Source organism: Impatiens glandulifera, chromosome 1 (assembly GCF_907164915.1).
Source record: "Impatiens glandulifera chromosome 1, dImpGla2.1, whole genome shotgun sequence".
NCBI lineage: Eukaryota > Viridiplantae > Streptophyta > Magnoliopsida > Ericales > Balsaminaceae > Impatiens > Impatiens glandulifera.
Window position 1 is genome coordinate 56,077,886 of NC_061862.1, and position 25,010 is coordinate 56,102,895.

At 26.3% G+C, this 25,010-nt stretch overlaps 1 protein-coding gene across 1 annotated transcript; it reads right to left on the reverse strand.

The window, feature by feature from the left end:
* Positions 1 to 17,231: 17,231 nt before the first annotated feature.
* Positions 17,232 to 23,999, reverse strand: LOC124928670 (ubiquitin receptor RAD23b-like). Its single transcript, XM_047468922.1, has 7 exons — positions 23,901 to 23,999; positions 18,696 to 18,842; positions 18,558 to 18,623; positions 17,981 to 18,032; positions 17,801 to 17,900; positions 17,367 to 17,445; positions 17,232 to 17,276 (listed from the first exon to the last, which is right to left on the reverse strand). The coding sequence occupies exons 1-7, from the start codon at positions 23,997 to 23,999 to the stop codon at positions 17,232 to 17,234; spliced, it is 588 nt and encodes a 195-aa protein (XP_047324878.1).
* Between the last annotated feature and the right edge of the window lie 1,011 nt (positions 24,000 to 25,010).

A 25,010-nucleotide genomic window follows, 5' to 3' on the forward strand; every position in this document is an offset into this window, starting at 1 on the left:
ATTTATTTGAATATAATTTTGGTCAGCGGATTAATATGTAAATTAGGCACTCTATATTTCATTTTAAGCTACTTTATTATCTAACTTTCCATATAAAAGATTTGATTACCAATAAATATATTTAAGACAATAGTATTCTTGTAATTATTTTGTCTTGTATTTGTTTTGATTGCATTCTATTGTAATTTTTTTTATGTATGCTTAAGTGCATTTAAGAATAAGTTAATTTTTTTTTTGAAAAAATGATAAATTAAAGATGCTTATAAATTATAAAAAATATTCTTTTTAACTAACTAATTTAGATCAACATAATATTAGTTAAAAACGTTATAAATTATTAAACAAAAATGTTTTCATTTTAACTAACTAAGTTCAAATGTAAAAATGATATAAAAGAGATAAAAACTTAATAGTCATTTAAGACATCTTAAATTAAAGTGAAATTAACGATAATTTATATTAAAAAAGATTTACATTCTACCTAATTAGAAAATGAGTAAATCTTATATGGTTAATTATTTACATTAATTTGGGATGATTATACTTTGAACTTTTTTTAGTTATAATTTCACTAATTTAGTGTTAAACATTAAGCATCCTCCAAAAAAATATAAATTCAGCTAACATTTAACATTGTTGATAATTTATAAACTCATAAAATTGAGAATTTATTTACTTAAAAGTTTATTTGAAAATAATATAGTTATATATATAATTAAGTATAAATAAATTAACCATATTTACAAAATTAATTACATAATTCATTTATTTAAATAAATAATAATATTTTATTTAAATTTATAAATATAAATTTACTTTATTGTTTTTTATAAAATCGAATAATCAACCATTTTTATAAACTCATAAAATTTTATAATTATAAATTTTAAGTTATAAGAATTTAACTCGTTTAAAAGTTTATCTACATAAAACTTTGGTTAGATATTAACAAAATTGATGGATTAAAATGTCCTCTAAACTTACAAATAGCTCAACTAAAATGTGTTCCATAATGTTAGATAATTATTTAATATTGTCCAACACAGTAATATGTTGTCCATTCGATCATAAGATAATTTTAAAATATTGTTTTACAAAATTAAAATAAATAATGATAATTTGTGTTTGGTTACCATTGAGAAAGTTTTCATTCCAATTATACTTTATAATAAATATGAAGATTATTTAAATTTAATTAAAATATTTTTTTATCACATTATCAAATCTGTTATTTTTTTAAATAGTCCTTTGATTTTATATTTATCTATCTATCTATTTTATTATTTTCAAATTAAATATAAAATAAATATTTATTTATTTATTTATTTATTTTAAATAATCAATTTTTTCATCAAACAAAATTTTAAATTTAGAATTCAAATTTTATTCAAATAATCCCAAATTCAAATAATACTAATTATTTACACTCTTAAAATGCATGGTTTGCATCATTCATGATTTTTACTTGACTGAATTATGAGAGTATGTTCTAGAATCATGAAAATTTCCAAGAAATTATGTACATTTATTGCATTTATGAAGAAATTGACAATGTTTTCTTCCTTCATATAAATACAACTCATTTTTTTTTGTTAAACAAACATTGAACATAGAAAATTAAGGATGAGTGAAAAAACTTTTATAAAATGTTGGCAGTTCTTTGGTAGATCTTTTGTCCCTCTTATGTTATTTGGTTTTACGCGTACAAACAAAAAAATGATAGTTGGTTAGACAATATCTCTAGGAAAACTTTTTAATCTTGTTATATCAATATTCCTAACTTCTTGAAATAGTGGTTCTAAGATTTTGTATGCTTCCCAACTTCAAAGTTATTTTTGTTTGACAAGTCCAATTCAAAAAATGAGTATATGTAATAAAAATAAATTTTTTATTTTGGAATTTCTCTCGAAATAAAATCTTATTTAATTTGATTGCTATTGATTCTGTCGTGTATGCATCTCTCAGCCAATTACTATGTACTAATTTTTTAGGCTTCTAGTAATAAAACAAGAAAGTATATTTAAGAAGTCTTTCAGTAAAATTTTGAAAATGGCTGAAATGTAACTAAGTTTACTATTATCTTTCTAATGTTTGCAAAGGAGTTTCAAATAATTAAATCTTTCCTCAAGGTTTTATCAACTATTGTTTTTCCATTAAAATATTTTTAATTATGAGTTTTTATATTTTTTGAGATATTGCATAAGAATGGCAAATTTTAAGTCTCTTCTTTTTTCTTTTGTTTGGAAAAAGTTTTATATCTCACTTTATAGAACTAACCAACATTAATTATTTTGTTTATTTACAATTTATTTGATTACATGTAGTCTTAAAATTTAGATAATTACTAGGAAACAAATTTATGAAACACTTTAACAAAACTTAATTATTAAATGCATTTTTATGATGTAGGTTCAATCCTCTATTTTATAGAGGGAATTGAAATGATTTTAATCATCACTCTTTCTTATAAATAAGGTCTTATCTATAAGTGATGTCACTATATATATTTAACAATGTAAATCTTACTATTTCTTATTGACTAATGACAATATTAGATATTTAGTATTTAATTTTGGATAATTTGATATATGTTGATGTCTTTTTAGTTAATGATCGACTTTATAGTTTATAATAATAATTTTAATTAATTATTCTTTTGATTAATTAATCAAGAATTATTTAATGGGATTGCATGATTTATGATTATTATGATGTTATATTTCAAAAATGTCTTATTATTATAAATTTTATTTCAGTTCAATCTTAACTTAATTATAAAAATGATTTATCTTTCTTCTTTAATTACTTTTTCAACCTACTTAATGAACTTAAATTGAATTAATTTTATTGTTTATTAATTTTGTTATAGATAGTCAATTAATTAACAATATATTTTTAAAAATAAAACCAACCAATTTGAATAGAAACAAATGAAAAAACTTAACTAACATTAGTTTGTGTTAAACTAAAGTTTAATTGCAGCAAATAAAAAACTTTAACTAACATTAGTTTGGGTTGTATTTCAGTCAATTTTTTAATAGTTTAAGTCCATTTTTTTTAATGAAAACAATGTTTTTATTTATTTATTTATTGTTTTATTAATTTATTGTTTTTGTATAAGACAATTATCTAATTATTATTATTTTAATTATTAAATAAGGGTTATGTATCCCAAGGAACATAACTGACCGTTTATATTTTCAAAAATTAATTTTAAATGAAAAAAAATAAGGGTTATGTATCCCAAGGAGTACCAATTTTATTATTTTCTAAAACATTAAAATGATTTTTTTACACTCTCTAGAATTATAATATTTAATATATTACAAACCTTATTTATCAATATAATAAAGACTTACAATATAGTTATATAGCATAAGTAGAGTATCAAGAAATAAGAAATAATTGGGGGAAGCACAAGTAAAGGAAAGTATAATGCATTCTAATTTTTAAATATTAGAAAGAATATTCTAAGTTCTAATATACATTATTAAAAACCTAAATGATGTTTATGTTCCCTAAACATTGCTGAAATATAAGTATGACATATTACAAACTCAATTAATCATCGACATTTTTATATACAACATTGACAAGTTTTAACAAATGAATAGACCACTTCACTTAAAATAATACAAAACATGTGACATATATATAGAATAAGTAGAGTATCCAGAAATAGGGTGAAGACTGTTTTTATAGGTGAAACTAAGAATGCACCAAAAGTTGTGTATAATTCACTTTGGGCACAAGCTTATTTAATCCCTTTTTGCATTTAATTTAAATCTATTTTGGTTTAGTATTATTTTTAACTTTGTTTAAACATATATTTTAATTGAATACATTATAATTTATATTTGAAAACTATCATATAGTAAAACTAAACAAAATTTTAATTTTAAAATATTTCTACTTTTGCACTAAGTTTTCATCCATATGTATTGGTGTCTCTTAGCCCAATCCTTTCCCCAATTCTTAGCTTTTGGGTTTTGATAATAGCTAAAAATGTATGATTGTGTGTCGGATAAGTTAAGGATGATTGAATAAATGTCCAGAAGAGTTAAGTTATGATTAAAATTAATTTAATACATTACAAGTATTAGTAATATCCAAGTGTGGGGGAGTGATGTAAGCGGGGAGTGTGCAGTTGTGACGCATATATAAATTGCGATTTTATTTACATTATTTAAAGTTAATTAAACCAAAAATATATAATTAAATATATTAGTTTCTTAAATTCATTTATTATTAATATCATTAAGAGGAGTGATAGAGAGGGAATTTGGTGAGGGAATGACTTGACATCACCTTCATTGGTTGGAAAATGTAAAAGTGGGAGGAAAGAGAGAAAAAAGAGAAATTATTTAATTTTTTCAGCGAATAAGATTATGCCAAGTCAGTTTCTGCAAGCAAAAAGGCGTATTTCAATGTCCCTCACCAAATTCTTTTACCAAATTCCCTCACCTAATCATTTCTCTATCATTAATTACAAATTTTATTGTTTTTCCAAACAAATTAATTATTATTATTAATTTTAAAATATATACATTAAAAGGACAAATGACATGTAAAAAAGAAACAGTCATATTCAATACACGAGTGACCTGACCATAGTGCGGGGTGGTGCCATAATATACAATTCTAACTACATTTCAGTTTTGTTAAATTTAAATTTTATTTACTTTTTTTCTTATTAACTATATTCAATACTCATATTACAAGTTTTAGAGTATTTTCAACGTTCATATTTTTCGATAAAAAAATATAAGTAAAAGTATATTTTTATTTTATTATAAAATAATAAGATAACAACTAATTAGTTTTTATAGAATTTACATCATTATAATCAATTATTCAAATACACTATATTAAAAATATATATAAGAATTTAACATAAAAATTAAAAATTAGATTTATTTGGAAAAAAATTGGTCAGCAATTAATCTGTAAAATTAGTTATTTTATATTTCTCATTAAGTTACTTTGTTATCTTATCATATAAAAGATTTGATTATTAATATATATTTAATACAATAATTTTCTTTTAATTATTTTTTATTTTGATTTCATCCTGTTTATAATGTTTGTTATGTTTGCTAAAGTGTATTTAAAAATATTTTATATATTTGTAAAAAGTGTTTCGAGTTAAGGTTAAAGATCCTTACAAATTATAAAAAAAAATATATATATATTTCCAAGTCTAAGTTAGCTCAAATAAGTTCACACTGGCTTGAAAGAAGAACTAACATTTAACCTTTTTATTTCTATCTTAATAATAAAATTTAAATTCAATTCTTACATTAAACAAAGGAAAACTTAAAGTTAAATTAATAATATTTTTTTTATTAAAAAAAAAAACCTAATATTGAACAAAACTAGAATGTCAATCCGAAATTATCCCCTCATCACTGGATAGAACCTCTCAAATAGGAAAATTTGATAAAATGAACATGAAAATAGATCTTATTTAAAAAATAACTTATCCCAAAAACAATTGATAAAACTAAAATTATTTTCAAAAAATTTGACCATTTTACCTTTAATATATATTTTTTATTTATGTTTTTTTTCTCCCTCATTTTCTCTTCACTTCTTTCTCTCTTTTCCTCCGGGATCATTGCGCTTCCCATCCCTCCCCGCGAGCCCCGACTCCAGCAGCATCACCGGATGCTTCCCCGCGAGCCCCGACTCCAACAGCATCCCCGGATGCTTCCCCACTTCTCTCCCCGCTACTAACCTCTATAATTTCCCGACGATCACCAAGCAACGCCGGACCCTTCCCCGCATTTACCATTCACCATTCACCATTCCCCATTCACCGCTTGCATATTTAGGTGAGTTTTTATTTTTTCCCCGCTTGCATTCTAAGTATGATAGGTTTTAGGGTTTTAGGTGAATATTTTTTAAATGGTTTGAATGTGGTTTGAATGAGTATTAATGGTTATTATTCTGACTGAATGTGTAAGAATCTTTCTGTATATTACGTCCCCACACAAATTGCATTCTTCATGGAACGCAAATTAATTGTGTCCATTCTGAATGTGACTGAATATGTATATATTACATTCGCAAACTGTACTTTGCGTCGACACAAAGTGCATAATTTGCGTAAGTGTTGTTTACGTCGATGCAAAGTGTTAATTCTCCATTCAATTTCTTTTTCTCTTTTTCGAAGAAATCTCTTCACCAAATGTTTGAGATGGGAGAATAACATTTGACACTTATATTATGAGATTATAAAGTGAATATGGTTATTAAAGGTTCTTAATTTAATTCCAAACAACATTGGATGTTTCCCTCTGGATGTCTTATTCTTTGATAATATATTCGTTTTCTTTGATAATGTCTACTCCAAAATTGATAACCAAAATTTTTTAGAATGTAGATATGTGATATGATTATTGTAATTTTTCATGATTTTTAGTTTCATTCCTAATAATATATTCCCTTTTTTTATTTGCAGTGGATTTAAAGATCTGTTTGACTGACGATATTTTATCAAGAATTTTCAGTAAACATGGAAGAGTCGTAGATAAACCATTTGTTTAGAATTGTTCATCTATTATATCTATAACTTCTTCCATTTTGGGTTCATTTGTATTGTAGGAGAAAACATATTGTTTCCCTTATTAATAATAAAGTTTATGTTCAAATTCCTTTTTCCTATTAGATTCAAGTTATTGGGAGATTTTTTTTATTTAGATTTAATCTAATTAACCAACATCAAACAAACCATCATTTCTAAATTAATTTAATCACACCACAAACTTGTCAAAAACAAAATTGAAGAAGTTTCATAAATACTCTCCTCTATATCATATCAACAAATTCCATCTTCACATTAAGCAAATTAAAATAGACTAAAAACAAAACATTTCAAATGAGTAAAAATATATTCACAATTCGTCTCTTCTTCCTTTTAGTTCTAAAACAACCCAAATTTGTTCTTGCCACTATAAGTCATGTAAAGAAAGCCATCTTCGTCCTTATTTTCCTCATAAATCGCAAAAATCATAGCAGCTGCAACACAATACAATAATTCAATAATAACCTATTTAGAGATTCAATAGAACTCATTATAGCAGTTATCAATCGCAAATTTGTAACTAACTTGTGGGTGACAAAATGTTCTTGAAAAATAATGAAGATAGTCTATTCAAGGCTCAATTTGATTCTCTTCCTCACCACATACACAAATTTACCACGCAATGTATAGTTAGCCTCCACGTAATATATAACAAAGTAGTTGTAGTATAGTGGTATTTATTACTGCCTACAATGTAAAAAACATAAAACAGTTGCTTGGAATCGAGGTCACCTTATATGACATACATGAATAAGTATTACAACTACTTTGTTTTAAATTATGTCGACGACGCAAACTATATTTTACCTTCATCTTGCGCTGGACGCAAACTAACAATAGTAAAAAAAGTAACATTTAAGGGCGGTTTTTACCGCCGTTATTGCATAATTTACCGCTGCTAAAAGACAATTACGGCGGTAAAATTACCGTAGTCAACCGCCGTTAATAGTTCCGTCGTTAAAAAGATTTTGACAATTAAGGGCGGTAAATTTACCGCAGATACTAGCCTTTAACTGCGATTTATAAAACTGCAGTTAATAGTCTTTAACTGCGGTTTATAAGACCACAGTTAATAGTCTCTAACTGCGGTTTATAAGACCACAGTTAATAGTCTCTAACTGTAGTTTATAAGACCGCAATTAATAGTCTCTAACTGCTGTTCCTAAAATCGTAGTAAATTATTTACTTATAAAGGTGGGATTTTCACCGCAAGTAATAGTTTCTAACTGCGGTTTAAAAACCGCAGTTAATAGTGGCTATAAAGGCGGTACAAAAACCGTAGTTAATATTTAATTGGCTATATATAAATGCGATATTTTTCCCGTAAGTAATAGTCTTTAACTTTTGTTTAAATATCACAATTAATAGTGTTCATAAGTTAATAGTTAGTTGGCTATATATAAAAACAATATTTTTACCACAAATAATTGTCTCTAATTACGGTTTAAAAATAGCTATAGTTATAAGTGTAGTTAATAGTACATTGACAACAATAAAAATCATTCAAAATAATATTATATAATTAACACTCCATTTTTATATTATAATATTATCTAAAAATATAATTATATCTAAATATAATTACTTCAAAATATAATTATATAGTATTTAAAGTCATACAAAATAAACATTATTATATCAATAAAAATGATCAAATTTCAAAATTTGAAACAACTTCTCTTCATTTTCTTCCTTCTCCTTCCCGACCTATAAAAGATTCAAATACAAACTTATCAATTAGGAACAAATTATACTTTTTTTACTCTCTTTTAACAAGCAAAAACTAAGTAAAATATTTCCTATATTAAATAAATTGATATAAATTACATATGATAAATTAATTGGAAGAGAGAATTCATACTAACATGCAAATTTTCCTCAAAGAAATTTTATTGTTCCATCTATTTGTCCTTGTCTTATATTGGACTTCCAAAAGAGATCACTTAAATAAAATCATGGAGAAAAATAAGGAAATGAATTTAAAATATTCATTAGTTTTTTCAAATTTATATCAATGACAACCATATTTTGATAACCTAAAATTCATAAATAAAGTTAATTATATTCAATGACAAAATTTCTGTCATGCTTCTATTAATACACCATAACACAACTTAATAAATGCATCTTTACAAACTTACAAATAATCATTATCTACAAGATGGAGGACGATGAAACAAAAGTACTATACTTTCAGAAATCTTCTTCAAATGTACTAGGGAGACGGTGAACCTACGAAAAAATCTTCTTCAATCGCTAGAAAGATAATAGGGAATGTAGATAATGAGCAAAAAGAGAATAGGGAATTTAAATAGTGAGTAGGTTGAAGCTCCACAGAAAGAGGAAAAAGAAACCGTGGAGAAGAAAATGGAGTACTGGATGAAGTGGAATAAATAACCCTTAATTTCATAATATTTTTATTATTTTATATAATTAAAAATTACATAATATTAAATACAATAATTCTCAATTATATTTATAAATTTACATATTATATAATTCAAAGATATTATATGTGTTTCATTTTTTAATTAAATTATTATATTTTTTTATTCATATTTAAAAATTACAAATTTTATTTTATTTTATAAAGTACAAATATTATAAAAAATAAACACTAATATTAATTAAAACTGATATATAATTATAAATTTTATATACAATAATTTTTTTTAAAAATATTTATATTCTCGTACTAAAAAATTTATATTTTTTCGTCGTTTTTATTAATTGATGATTACCAGAATATTAACAATCCTAAATATGTATCCAAACATAAATTAGAAATAAAATAAAAAATACTTTCACACACTTTCTTAATTAGTTTTTATTTTTTTATTTTTCATTAATTAAAAACCAAAAATATTTTTATTATATTTTATAATTTATAATTTATAAATTAAAATAAAAAAATTATTATTAATAATTAAACAAATAACAATTTCAAATACCTTTGAGTTTAAACTAAATTCAAAAACAAATATAACAAAAATGCTAAATAAATAATTGATGACAATTTATCTCCATTAATCAATAAGAAAATAGTCTTTGAAATGATCAAATCTTCATTAAAATATTTTAGGAAGGTAAATTAGAAAAAAATGACTAGTCTTCCATATTTTTAGAATTTATTTGATAAAGAGTTTATCATAATATATATATATCAAATTATAAAGTTTACACAAAAATGATAAAGAGTTTATATATATATATATAATTTTATAAAAGTAATTTAGATATAAATTTTGACTAAAATGATAGAGAGTTATCTTCAATTAAAATATATGAATATTATATATATATATATATATATATATATATAATATATATATATATATTATATATATATATTATATCATTTGAAATTTAGATATATTATTTGTAAATATGATTAAATTATATAATTGTGATTCACATGAAAAATTATTTGTATAAGACATTTGTTATATATAAATATAAACTTATAAACTAGATTTTTTAATTATTTTGAATTTTATTTTATAAAATAATTAATGATAAATTAGTCTATTAAATTAGTGAAAGAAAAAAATATTAATAAGATTTAATATTATTTTTAGTATTATTTATAAACTAAATGTATATAAAATTATGAAACTAAATTTAATTTAAATTTAACCGATATAATAGGTTAATATTTTAATATATAATAATATTTAATTATTGACTCAGTCACTTCTTTAAACTTATATTTTAATTAAATTTCTAAGATAATGCATAGAAATAATCTTATTTAGCTTTTTAAAATTAAATTAATATTTATTTTTAACTTACTTTTATACAAAAAAAAAAAATTATATATACATAGGAGAGTGGTTGAAAAAACTAAATAACTTTCTCTCTTTTCTTTTTTATTTTCCTCATACTCTTTATTTTTTTCAACTTCAAATCATTCTTACACTCTTTCATTCTCTTTCATCATAATATAATATAATATATATATATATATATTTTCAATATTTCATTTTAGTTAATAAATATACTAGTATATACTTGTAATAAACATTACGGTTTAAAAGTCTTAATATTTGTTAATATATATATATATATTACATTATTTTAGGAATATAATTAGAGTATAAGTTTAAAAAACAATACAACAAAAATTTTAAATAAATATTTGATAGCAATTTATCTCTATTAATTAATAAAAAAAAATAGTCTTGACAATATCAAATATTCATTAAACATATTTTAATAATGTAAATAAAAAAAAATAGTTTTCTATATTTTTGAAATTTATTTGAGAGAAAAATATTAATAAGATTTAATATTATTTTTAAAATTATTTATAAACTAAATCAAGTGGGTACTATATAAAATTATATATAAATATGAAGTCTCAATATAATATTTTATTATTTCGTCTTTTATTGAATTAATGTTTGATCAAATAATATTTTACAAGTATATATATTTTAATTAACTTATCTAATATTCTCTTTTAAAACTTATCTCAATCAATTTTTAAAATAATAAAAATTAAAATTTATTAATATTTTTTTATGATTTATAATAATATAAGACTTTTAAATGTGGATCCATATACGTTTAGAGATAAAACTTTAGCTACGGTATAAAAAACGGTAGTTAAAGATAAGACTTTTAACTACGGTTTTTATATACCACAGTTAAATGTAAGACTTTTAAAGGCGGTTTTATATACCGTAGTTAAATGTAAGACTTTTAAAGGCGGTTTTATATACCACAGTTAAAAATAAAATATTAACTAGGGTTTTAAATACCGCCGTAAAATTTCGCTGTTAAAAACACCTTTTTTACTAGTGTAACTTTTATCTCGACGGCTACATTGCCTTCTAGTGAAGCAACCTGTTCGACACCATGGTCCTTCACCTGACTTGTGTAACTCATCTTTCGTATCAGCTGCTACATTCGCCTTCCTACCGTTGCATGCGTGTTCTCGTGGTCCGGCGAGCTGCTACAGTCGCCTTGCTACAGTTGCATGCATGGTCTCGTGGTCCATCGAGCTGATGGAGTCGGGGCTCGCAGGGAAACGTCCTTCGGCGTTGCTTGGCGATCGTCAAGAGTAGGGAATTCGGGGAGGAAACCGGGAAAGCGAGGGGAGGGAAGGGAGAGCAACCGTCGACCGGAGGAGATGAGAGAAAGAAGAAATGAGAGAATGATGGGAAAAGAAAAAGAAAAAAATGTAAGAGTAAAATGGTCAGATTTATTTGAAAAAAATTATTTTTGTAAAGTGTAAGTTAGGTGAGTTATTTTTTAGATGAGTCCTCTTTTGGGATATCTCAAATATTCATATACCTACCTTTATGCCATTATGATTTATTTATATTAATAATTTTTGTATTTTATTTTTCAGTTATCACTTCAATAATTATTTGTGAACATGAAATAGTGTATACTTTAAAGAAAGAATGGAATAAGTAATAAATATTAGTTATATATTATTATTATTATTTATATATATATATATATAATTAAGTATAAATTAATTAAAATAATCATAAATAAACTAATCATATTTACAAAATCAATAACCTAATTCATTTATTCAAATAAATAATTATAATATATTTTTTTAAATTTATAAAAGTAAATTCACTTTTTTTCTAAATCTTATAATAATTATTTATAAATTTGTAAAATTTTATCTTTATAAATATAAAAATTTAAATAATTTAAAAGTTTATTTAAATCAAACTTTTTAATTCAAAATATTAAGAAGTAATGCTCAAAATGCGTTCAACTTACAAATAACACAAGTTACAAGAAAAGATGTTTGTGCACTTCCTTGAATAATTTAAAAAAATGGCTTACAAAATTAAAATTAACCAGTTGTTTTGGTTATTATAGATAAAGTTTTCATTCCAAATTTTACCATATAATAAATGTGGGGATGATTTAATTTTTTTTTTATCATATTATCTATCTATTTCTTTTTAAATAGTCCCAGTGAAGATTTTCTATAAATCTATTGTATTTTATTTATTTTATCAAATATTAAATAAATATTTAATCATTCATTTTAAATAATCAATTTTTTAATCAAACAAGATTTAAATTTATAATCCAAATATAACCCCAAATTCAAATAATTATAATCTGATTCTATTAAAATGTATGTTGTGTATGCATGATGCATTCATGTTTTAGCTGACTGAATTATGAAGGTGAGTTCCAGAATCATGAAACATTTCCAAGATTAGTTTGTAAATTTACTGCAAGTGAAACTATTAACCTTGAGATAATTTGAAAACTTAGATTTCAAATAAATGGCATGCAAGTTTAACAAATTTAAACCTAAAACTTGAATGTTTAGATATGTAAGTGTAGACGTAAGACAATTCGAATGCTTAGATGCAAATCACTTTAAAACATTCAAATATCTCAAATAATCCTGATCCATCTATTGTTAAAGTTGTAAAAACAGTTATTAAGATATAGAATATCTCAAGATTTGTCATACAATAAAATTATATTTTGTCTGTACCCATTGTTGTTTTTGGCACAATTAGAATCCCACATCGGAAGATGATGGGAGTGAAAGAAGTTTCTTAGTATATAAAAGAAACTATATTCACAATTAGCAGAAATCCCACATCGGAAGATGATGGGAGTTGGGGAAGTTTCTTAGTGTATAAAAGAAACTCTCCCCTCTTTGGTTTATTGCACCCAAATTTGTATCTCTTCTTCCTTATTAATTGATAGCCTTAGTGCTCGGAGACGTAGGCAACATTTTGGCCGAACTCCGTTATCAAATTCTGTTAGTGTGTTCATTCTTTTGTTTTCTTCTTTTGTGGTTCTGTCAGGGTTTTCCCCAACAAGTGGTATCAGAGCCGAAGGTTCGTCCTTGGCATGGTGGAGTCTTCAAAAGGGGCGTCAACTCCTTCGTCATCCTGGACGAGGACACCGATGTCGAATTTGAAGTTTGCGGTGGAGATCTTTGATGGAACTGGGCATTTCGGCATGTGGCAAGGTGAGGTTCTAGATTGTCTTTTTCAGCAGGGTCTAGAGGTTGCTATTGAGGTCGGAAAGCCAGATGGTATAGAAGAAAAAGAGTGGAGTATCATGAATCGGTTGGCGTGCGGAACAATTCGGTCGTGCCTGTCCAGAGAGCAGAAGTATGCTGTGAAGAATGAAACTTCTGCACAGAAACTGTGGCAAGCATTGGAGGACAAGTTTCTGAAGAAGAGTGGTCAGAATAAGCTCCTTATGAAGAAGCGACTGTTCCGGTTTGAATACCAATCAGGTACTACTATGAATGAGCATATAACTAAGTTTAATGAATTAGTAGCAGATCTGTTAAACCTTGACGTTAGGTTTGAGGATGAAGATTTGGCTTTGATGTTGCTATCGTCCCTTCCTGATGAATTTGAACACTTAGAAACAACGTTACTTCATGGGAAGGGAAATGTTTCTCTTGATGCTGTAAGTTCTGCTTTATATAGTCATGAATTAAGAAAACAGGATAAAATGAAAAACAAAGTAGATACAGCAGATGAAGCATTGATGGTCAGAGGCCGTCAGCAGAACAAATCAAAAGGGAAAGGAAGAAGATCTGAAAGTAGAGTTGCCAAAGATGAATGTGCTTTCTGTCGTGAGAAAGGACATTGGAAGATTAACTGCCCAAAGTTGAAGAAGAAAGAGAAAGATTCTGAAGATGCGAATGTTGCAGAAAACAAAGGTGATGCAGATTCAGAATACTCTTTATCGATGTCACACACAACATCACATCCTGATGCGTGGATATTGGACTCAGCCTGCACTTATCATATGACACCAGTTCGAAAGTGGTTCTTTGACTTTAAGGAGCTAGATGGTGGAGTTGTTTACATGGGAGATGCTAATACATGTAAAATAAAGGGGATAGGTTCAATCAAGCTGAGGAATGATGATGGATCCACCAGAATTATTAGAGATGTTCGGTACATACCAAATATGAAAAAGAATATCATTTCTTTGGGGGCCTTGGAGTCGAAAGGCCTACATGTGAAATTGGAAAATGGAGTTCTTAAGGTAATATCTGGAGCGCTAGTGATGTTGAAAGCTATCAGGAAGAGTAATAATTTGTATTACTATCAAGGTAGTACAGTTAATGGGACATCATGTGTATCAACTTCCGGGAGCAGTAAGGAGTTAGAGGCAACAAGGTTATGGCATATGCGATTGGGGCATGCTGGTGAGAAATCTATGCAAACTCTTGTCAAGCAAGGATTGTTGAAAGGTACAAAAGTTTGTAAGTTAGATTTTTGTGAACATTGTATTCTGGGAAAACAAAGGCGAGTAAAATTTGGCACTGCTATGCATAATACCAAGGGTATTTTGGATTATGTGCACTCAGATGTCTGGGGACCTGCCAAGACTCCTTCTCTTGGAGGTAGACATTACTTTGTTACTTTTGTTGACGATTTTTCCAGAAGAGTTTGGGTGTTTACTATGAAGAACAAAGGTGAAGTGTTTGAGATTTTTCTTAAATGGAAAACTCAAGTTGAAGACGAGACAGGAAGAAAGATCAATGTTCTCCGGACTGATAACGGTGGAGAATACAAGAATGATCCATTCCAGAAGTTATGCCAAGAGTGTGGCATAGTTCGACACTTCACAATTAGAAAAACACCACAGCAGAATGGAGTATCGGAACGTATGAGCAGGACATTGGTGGAGAAAGTTCGATGTATGTTGTCTAATGCTGGGTTAGACAGGAAATTTTGGGCAGAAGCTGTGTCATACGCTCAACATTTGGTAAATCGCCTACCATCATCTGCACTTGGTGGCAAGACTCCATTAGAGGTATGGTCTGGAAAACCTGCAACTGATTATGATTCTTTGCATATTTTTGGTTCTACTGCATATTATCATGTAGCTGAATCAAAGTTGGATCCACGAGGAAAGAAGGCTCTTTTTATGGGATTTACTACGGGAGTTAAAGAGTATCGCCTCTGGTGTTTGGATGCAAAGAAAACCATTATCAGTAGAGATGTTACTTTTGATGATTATTCAATGTTGAATAAGGTAACACCAGACAAAATTGATTGTACTCCGCAACAGGTGGAGTTTGAGCAGATAAAGATGAGCCCAACTAGAAGTGACTCTCCGACGACAGACGAAGAGTTAAATGAGGAAGAGGTTCTGACCCAAGAACCTTCAGAACAAAGTGAATCAATTGTTGTTAATAGGCCAAGACGAGTTATTCAAAAACCAGGTCGGTTTGTTGACATGGCGGCCTATGCACTTCTAGTCGTAGATGATGTTTCATTCACTTTTTCAGATGTCAGTCGAAGTACTGAAAATGGAAAAAGGAGAGGTGTTATGGAAGATGAGATGCAATCTATTCAGAAGAATGAGACATGCAAGTTGAGACATCTACGAAAAGAGAAGAAGGTTATTGGTTGTAAATGGATCTTTGCTAAGAAAGAAGGATTTCCTGAAAAATTTGATGTTCGCTACAAAGAAAAATTGGTAGTTAAAGACTACGCTCAGAAGGAAGGAGGTGATTATAATGAGGTACTTTCTCATGTTGTTAAACACTCTTCCATTAGAATTTTGTTGGACTTGGTAGCGCAGATGAATTTGGAGCTAGCTCAACCAGATGTCAAGACCGCAGACATACACGGTCATTTGAATGAGGAAATCTACATTTATCAACCAGATGGATTCAAAGTTGCTGATAAAGAAAATTGGGTTTGCAAGTTGAACAGATCATTGTACAGGTTGAAGCAATCGTCGAGACAATGGTACAAGCGACTTGATAAGTTTATGATTGAGCACAAGTACACAAGAAGCAGATTCAGTTCATGTGTGTATTTGCGCAAATTGCAAGATGAGTCTTACATCTATCTACTCTTGTACGTTGATGATATGTTGATAGCATCAAAGAGCCAATATGAAGTTGACAAGTTGAAGGCTCAATTGGGTAAAGAGTTCGAGATGAAAGACATGGGGAAAACCAAATCTAATTGTTTAGATTTGGTAAACATCTTCTGCGTTTGAGCCGGCGCTGAGGAGCGCCAATTGGAAGCACTGAAGGACTATTTTTAATATTGAAGAATTAGTATTTGGATATTGTGCCAAGGTGGAGATTTGTTGTTTTTGGCACAATTAGAATCCCACATCGGAAGATGATGGGAGTGAAAGAAGTTTCTTAGTATATAAAAGAAACTATATTCACAATTAGCAGAAATCCCACATCGGAAGATGATGGGAGTTGGGGAAGTTTCTTAGTGTATAAAAGAAACTCTCCCCTCTTTGGTTTATTGCACCCAAATTTGTATCTCTTCTTCCTTATTAATTGATAGCCTTAGTGCTCGGAGACGTAGGCAACATTTTGGCCGAACTCCGTTATCAAATTCTGTTAGTGTGTTCATTCTTTTGTTTTCTTCTTTTGTGGTTCTGTCAGGGTTTTCCCCAACACCCATCATAGAACAAATAGGTGCAGCAATTTACTTCGAATATGGCAACATATTTACAAAGCAGTTGTTCAAGACTTCAAGCAGTCATAAGGTAAAAAAAAAATGAGCCCATTTTTGTCTTTAGCATATACCTTATTTAGTTTATTTAAAAATTGGTGAGCAAACATGTGAGACTAGAGAATTCAGGAAAATGATTTACCATTCAATCCTCGTAGTCTTCCATTTGCTCTAACAAATAGTTAACAGCCAATTACAACGGCTCTGTCAAATCCCATTGCCTCAAGCTGCAAATGGAGACCACCTCAATAGTACAACACGACAAATTTGTGAAAAATATGAATCAAGAGATTAAAGAGAAAATAAATTATCCATACACGTGCAATTGCTTCCTGCTCTACTGGTGTGACACTGATAGAATGAGGCATTTCCTGATCGGCAAGGTCGAGCATATCGCTGAGAATTTAGTTTACTAATAAACCATTAGCAATAGCAACATAGATAACCATAAAAGATTCCAAATAGGATTCTCCAAAAGGTGTCATTATCTTTCCAAGTTGGAACACTTTTTTTTTGTCAAAGGATTCAGTTGAGACCATCTTTGAAAATAGATCTTAGTTAAAAAATTATTGGATATTTCTCATCTGGATCCGGATTTAGATCAAAATCCAGACACATAAAGTTTTTGAGTTCACTGATCTTTGGATACATAAAAAACTATGAGATCTTCCCCTATTGATCATTTGCAGTAAGCTACAAAAAGGAATGCATATATCAAATTCAATTGTAGCGTTAGTCATAAAATACTGACCCTTCAGAAACGTCGCTAGGCTCATTAAGCAATTGAAGAAACTCTGTGTGATGCTCTTGTATAAGTCTTAACAGTTGTGGATTTTGCTTCGAAGCATGGGCTGCAAACAGAAAGAAGATATGATCTACCAACCCAAAACCCATCCAAATAAGCATTTTTGCAAAACAGATTATCAAAAACACACCTGTAAAATTTGTGGATTTGATTGAACCATAGTGCGTAATGCTTGGAACTGAAAGCCAAATTCACAAAGAACCCATTAAAAATAAATTGTGCCAGCATCACAGCAGGGACCCTACTTAAATGATTTTCATTTTTATATGTTTTTAAAGTCTCATTAGATGACTGAAAGTTGTCAATCTGGGTACTCCAAGCTTTGACTTAGGCTACCAATTACCAAATGGGCTATTTTGGTATACAAAAAAATCATGTTGATTGTGATTGGTTATTCATCTAAATATTAAAATGATCTAAAATATAATTTGATCATGATCTTATCATGAGCAAGAAAAAAAATCTCTATATCAAATGAGGCAAACTAATTATATTATTTGGATCATGATCTAGAAAATGATTTATATACCAAAAGAAGCAATAAAAATCCCACTATAATTTGGCTGATCCAAAATAATCATGATGCAGAACAAATCTTATACCAAACGAAAAAAATAACTTTCAGTTTTAACTTTGTCGATTTTCCAATGTAATCGTGACAAATATAAGTTTCCAAATAGGATGAATGAAGAGTAATCAAAACCTGTTGGTTGCTTCTGAGAAAAACAAGAAAACCAAGTCCATCGTTGCCACCACCAGAAACTGCTTCCTGTTACATCTTAACCATGCAATAAACAGAAAAAAAAATATAGAGGACAAAGGAAGAAACTGAGAATGCTACCTGTGGAAACAAGTTCAGTGGAGATGAATTGGGTGCTCCAATAGAAGAAGCATTAGAAATTGTGCCCATTCCAGTCCCTTCCAAGGCAACCTGACTTGTAGGAAAGTGAGGCACAGGGACTGCAACTTCTGTTGTTTCTGGAATTCCCTACAATGTTAATAGTAAATAAAGGACTGTATTTTATAATTAAGTTTTCTCTGAAATTAAGAACTATCTTTATTCTCTCAGAAGAGAATTTATCAGGCTAAAAGCATTCTTTTTGTGGAACACATTCACAATACAGATATTCCAGATCTGGCTTACTCCGCAAGGTTTCTTCATTCTTCATTCCTCATCATCATAACTAAGTTTGGAGATGTGTCTTGATCTCTATTGGTGTCACATATCTTATCAGAAATGCAAATAATGAATTAAATAAAAAATAAATAAAAGATTAGGATATCATATTTATAATATATTTAATAATTCCGCCGATAATTGGAGTGTAACTAAGTTTATCATTATCATTTTTTCTAGGAGAGTTTAGAATAATTAACACTTTTCTTAATTAACATTTTTCTCAATGTTTTTTTCTAAGTGTTATTTTATTATTAAAATATTTTTCATTCTTAGTTTTTCATATTTGTGAGATACTGTAGTAAATAAGGCAAATTTGGAGTTTCTATATTTTTTTTTTGTTTAAAAAAAGTTTCATATCTCACTTATTTGAACTAACAAGTATTTTTTGTTTATTTAAAATTTATTTGATTACATTTAGTCTTAAAATTTAGATCATTACTTGGAAACACCTCTAAACAAAACTTAATTATTAAATGCATTTTTTTTTATGTAAGTTCAATCTTTTATTTTATAGAGAGAATGAAATGATTTTAATCATCACTCTTTCTTATAGATAAGGGGTCTTATTTAACTGATGTCATCATATATATTAACAATATAAATCTTACTTATTGACTAATGACAATATTAGATATTTAGTAACATCTTAATTTTGAATAATTTAATATTCATTAATGTCTTTTTGGTTAATGACTTTATAGTTTATAATAATCATTTTAATTAATAATTATTTTGATTAATTAATCAAGAATTATTTCATGGCATTGCATGAATTATGATTATTGTGATGTTATATTGATTTATTATTATAAATTTAATTTCTGTTCACTCTTAACTTTTTTTCTTCTTTAATTTTTCACGTTCTTGAGAACTTAATTTTACATCTTCTTAATTTTTTTTATAAACAGTTAGTGGGGATAAACAATTAATTTTTATAATTAAAATTACCCAAACGAAATGGAAAAGTGTAATGGCAGAACTTAACTAACATGGTTGTATTTTGATCAATTTTTTAATATTGGGTCGTTAATTAATTAGTCTACATCTTGTCATATTTATTTTAGGTGTCTCAAATGTTAACAAAGAGTTTAATTAATTTTAAGAAAAAAAACAATTATTTCTATGAAATAATTATTGTAAACGATATATAATTTTTTACAACTAAGATTTTTAGTTTGAGATTCTTAATTTTCTTAATTATTTATAAATGATATTAATAAACAATATTTTTAATTTAAATATTGAAAGGAATTCAAATTACTGAAAAATTGATTATACTATTAAGATAATGTTACAACCAATTACTTATATATCTTTTAGACTAAAATCACTCCCCACCTAATTCATAAAGAACTTAGTTTGATATAAGTGTATTTATTTTGGATTTAGTGATATAGATTAATTTTATAATATTTAAAATATTACAAACCATATTCATCAATAAAGAATTAAAGTAGTTATATAAATAATGAAAATGTTTTATCATTATTAAAAAGAAAATAATAAATATAAGTATTAAATTCAAAATCATTAAATTAGTTACACAAAAAATAGCATTAGTAAATAATCGTGTACTCGTGTCTTAACTCAAATCAGCCTACTCGTTTCAGAACATATTTTTTAAGCCTTAAACTTAAAGGTTTTTTTACAAATCTCCAAAGTTCTAATATACATGATTAAAAACATAAATATAGATATTTATTTTTTATAAACATTGCTGAAATATAACTATGACAAGAAACATTACTAGATGAAGTCTTAACAAATGAATAGATTATTGTACTCAAAATTATATAAATAACCTGATAAATATGTATATAGGTTCTCCTCTCACATCTTTGGCAGGATAGAATGTGACAACAGAAATTAAGGAGGAACCAGAAATTGTATATAAATAGTACTTGTGAAACAAACCTATTTAATCCCTTTTTTTTTTGCATTTAATTTAAATAATTTTTTTTGGTTTAATATTATCATCTACTAACTTTGTTTAAATTTATATTTTAACAAGATATAATACAATTTATATCTCGAAAATATCATTATAAATGAGCATTGAAGACAATGTTATAAAACTTGAAACAATATTTTCATTTTAAAATATTGCTACTAATGCACTAAGTATTCATCTTTATTCTAATTTTGTGTTGATGTCACTCTTCTGCCTCTGCCTCTCTACTTCCTTCTCACTAGGCTTATACTAATTTAGTCAATAAAGAAAGAATATTTTGAGTTTTGATCAGAACGATATATATGGATTGTTTTGAGTTTTGATCAGAACGATATATATATGATTATCAATAGGTTAAGTTAATTTATGATTTAAATTAATTTTAAAAAATTATAAGTATTAGTAATATCAGTGAGTGATGTAAGAGACATGATTTAAAGTTTAGTGAAGCCAACAAAATATTATACAATTATTAATTTAAATTTATTAACTAATTTTAATATCATTAATTACCAATTCTGCTTATTTTCTTGTTTTATTTATACATAATAATAATTATTATGGAAAGACACAATTGACCATGAGCACATTAGTGTTGTGTGTGGTGTAATCTAACATATTTTGGTTTTATTAAATTTAAAATTTATATATATATATTTTTTTAAATAAATTGAAAAAAATGAAATATATTTTTATATTTTATAAATAAATGTTTCTTAAAATTTAAAATACAAAATAAATTCAAAATTAAAAAGCCTAAAAAATATTTTAAAGAAATATTTTTTTTTCTTCTCAATTTACGTGTCAAACTATTTTTTTCAAAATTTAAAGAATTTTTTAAATTTATATTTTTCAGAAAATATAAGTAAAAATAATTCTAAATTTTTATAAAATAATAACATAACAAATAATTATTTTTTTAAGGAATTTACATCCCATTATAATAAATTCAAATACATTAATATTAAAAAATATATAAGAATTCAACATAAAAATTAGATTTATTTGAATATAATTTTTGTCAGCGGATTAATACCTAAAACTGGGTACTTTATATTTAATATTAAACTACTTTATTATCTAACTTTCCATATAAAAGATTTGATTACCAATATATTTAAGAAGTTTTCTTTTAATTACTTTGTCTTGTGTTTGTTTTGATTTCATTCTATTGTAATTTTTTTATGGATGTTTAAGTGCATTTACGAATAAGTTAATTTAAAAAATATATATAAGTTAAAGATTTTTATAAATTATAAAAAAAAATATTCCTTTTAATTAATTAAGATAGTTTAATATAAGTTAAAAACACTATAAATTAAATAAAAAAAAATATTTTTAATTAACTAAGTTCAAATGTAAAAATAAAAAAAGAGATAAAAACTTAAACTTAAGAATTCAATTATCATTTAAAATGTCTTAAATTAATGTAAAATTAAAAATAAATTATATTAAAGAAAATTTAAATTCTACCTATTAATTGCGCGCAGGTCTAGTATGGGCAACTCTTACTCTGACTTAGTGACTTCCGATCAGAAAAGGAATAAATCTTATATGTTAATTATTTAACTTAGTTTGGGATGATTACACTTTGTAATTTGTTTAAGTTATAATTTCACTATTTTAGTGTTAAACATGAAGCATCCTAAAAAAATATAAATTCAGCTAACATTTTTATAAACTCATAAAATTTAGAATTTATTTATTTAAAAGTTTATTTGAAAATGTAGTTATATATATAGTTAAATATACATACATTAAAAATAATAAAAAAATTAATTAATCATATTTTCAAAATTAATTACATATTTCATTTATTTAAATAAATAATAATATTTTATTTAAATTTATAAATATAAATTCACTTTTTTTATAAGATCGAATAATCAAAATTATTTATAAACTCGTAAAATTTTATTTTCAAGTTATAAGAATTTAACTCGTTTAAAAGGTTATCTAAAAAGAACTTTGACCAAATATTAAAAAAATTCATCAATTAAATTATCCTCTAAACTTACAAAGATCAACTAAAATGTGTTCCATAGTGTTAGATAATTATTTAATGTTGTCCAAGTTACACAGTTATATGTTGTCCAATCATCATAGGATAATTTAAAAAAGTTGGTTTACAATGTTAAAATTGAAAATAGTAATTTGTGTTTGGTTATAAGAAAGTTTTCATTCCAAATACATTTATAATAAGTATGAGGATTATTTAAATTTAATTAAAATATTTTTTCACATTATCAATCAATTATTTTTTAAAATAGTCCAGTGTGAGATTTTCTATATATCTATCTATCTATTATATTTTACTTTATTTTATCATTTTTAAATTAAATATAAAATAAACATTTAATAATTTATTTTAAATAATCAAGTTTTTCATCAAACAAAATTTTAAATTTAGAATTCAAAATTTTATTCAAATAATTCCAAATTCAAATCATTCTAATTACTTACTCTCTTAAAATAAATGGTGTGCATCATTCATGTTTTTACTTGACTGAATTATGAGAGTCTGTTCTAGAATCATGAAAATTTCAATGAAATTATGTACATTTATTGCATCTACGAAGAAATGGACAATGTTTTTTCCTTCATATAAATACAACTCAATTTTTTTTTTGGTTAAACAAACATTGAAAATAGAAAATTAAGAATGGTGAGAAAACTTTTATAAAATTTTAACAGTTCTCACTAGTAGAAAAGGGTCATATGTAACAAATGTGAGGCGAATATATATGGTTGTTACATACACTACATATTAGTAACATATTAGTAACGGTTAAATGAGGCCGTTACAAATACTAGATATTAGTAACAATTTTATAAGACCGTTATTGATATGTATTATGTGTAACGACTCTTAAAAAAGTCATTATTGATACTAAGGATGGAAATGTGTACCTTACTTGATAGGTAGTGAAGTACTCATCCCCGAACCCGACGAACATCTCTATTTTTATCCCATCTCCGATTTGTCGGGTACCCGATTCTCGACGAGTATCCATTACCCGATTTAAGAACTTATAAGATTTTAGAGTGGAAAAAAAAAGAAACATAATAATTTTAAAGTGTTAAAAAAAATAAATCAAAACATTACCTACCTGCATACTAACTTTTGTAGATCTTAAAGAAGATTTTATTATTATAGAGTGATGAAATTTTGAATGGAGCTTGAAAAAAAAATTAAAGATTGATTATGAAGATGATGAGTGAGAAAGTTGAAAGAGAAGATTAATGTAGAGAAATAGTTTTTTAGAAATATAAAAAAATTAAAGTTGAAGTGAAGTGTAGATAAGAGCAAATTAAATAATGTGTTTATAATGACATTTGTAATGAATATGCATTTAAAAAGTCACATTAAGTTTTAATAAAAATATTTTATTTTCATATTAATATAGTCGGGTATCGGGTACCCACGGGTATCGGGCATACGGGTACTCATTGCTATCCTTAACTAATACCATGGTTTTCTTATTATTTTTCAAAACAAGTCAGTAACGTGTCTAAGGAATGCCGTTACAAATTGTATAAAAGTATCTATAACGATTTTCCAAAGAACCGTTACAGATACGATGTTTGTCGTTTCATTTCCGAATTAAAGGTATTTATAATGGCTCTTTGAAATATTGTTACATAAACTTGTATACTACTAGTAACACAGATACGTTGTCTGTCGTTTTATTTTCCGAATTAAGGGTATTTGTAACGGCTCTTTGTCAATATCGTTACTGATACTCAAGGAGTATCTGTAACGGCTAAATACCAATGCCGTTACTAGTACTCATTAAATGAGCATCTGTAACGACTCACGACATAGCCGTTATTGATACCTTTTTAATTTACTCGATAGCCTTTTTTATTCTTCTTTATTATTTTTTCTTCTTTCTTCCCTTCGTTGTCCGTCGTTCCTGCGCTACTACTGTCGCTGTTTTTGCGCTCCTATTGTCGTTGTCGTTCTTCATTCCGATCGTTCGTCGTCAGGTTAGTCTATCTTCTCTTTTTTTCTTTCCTTGCTC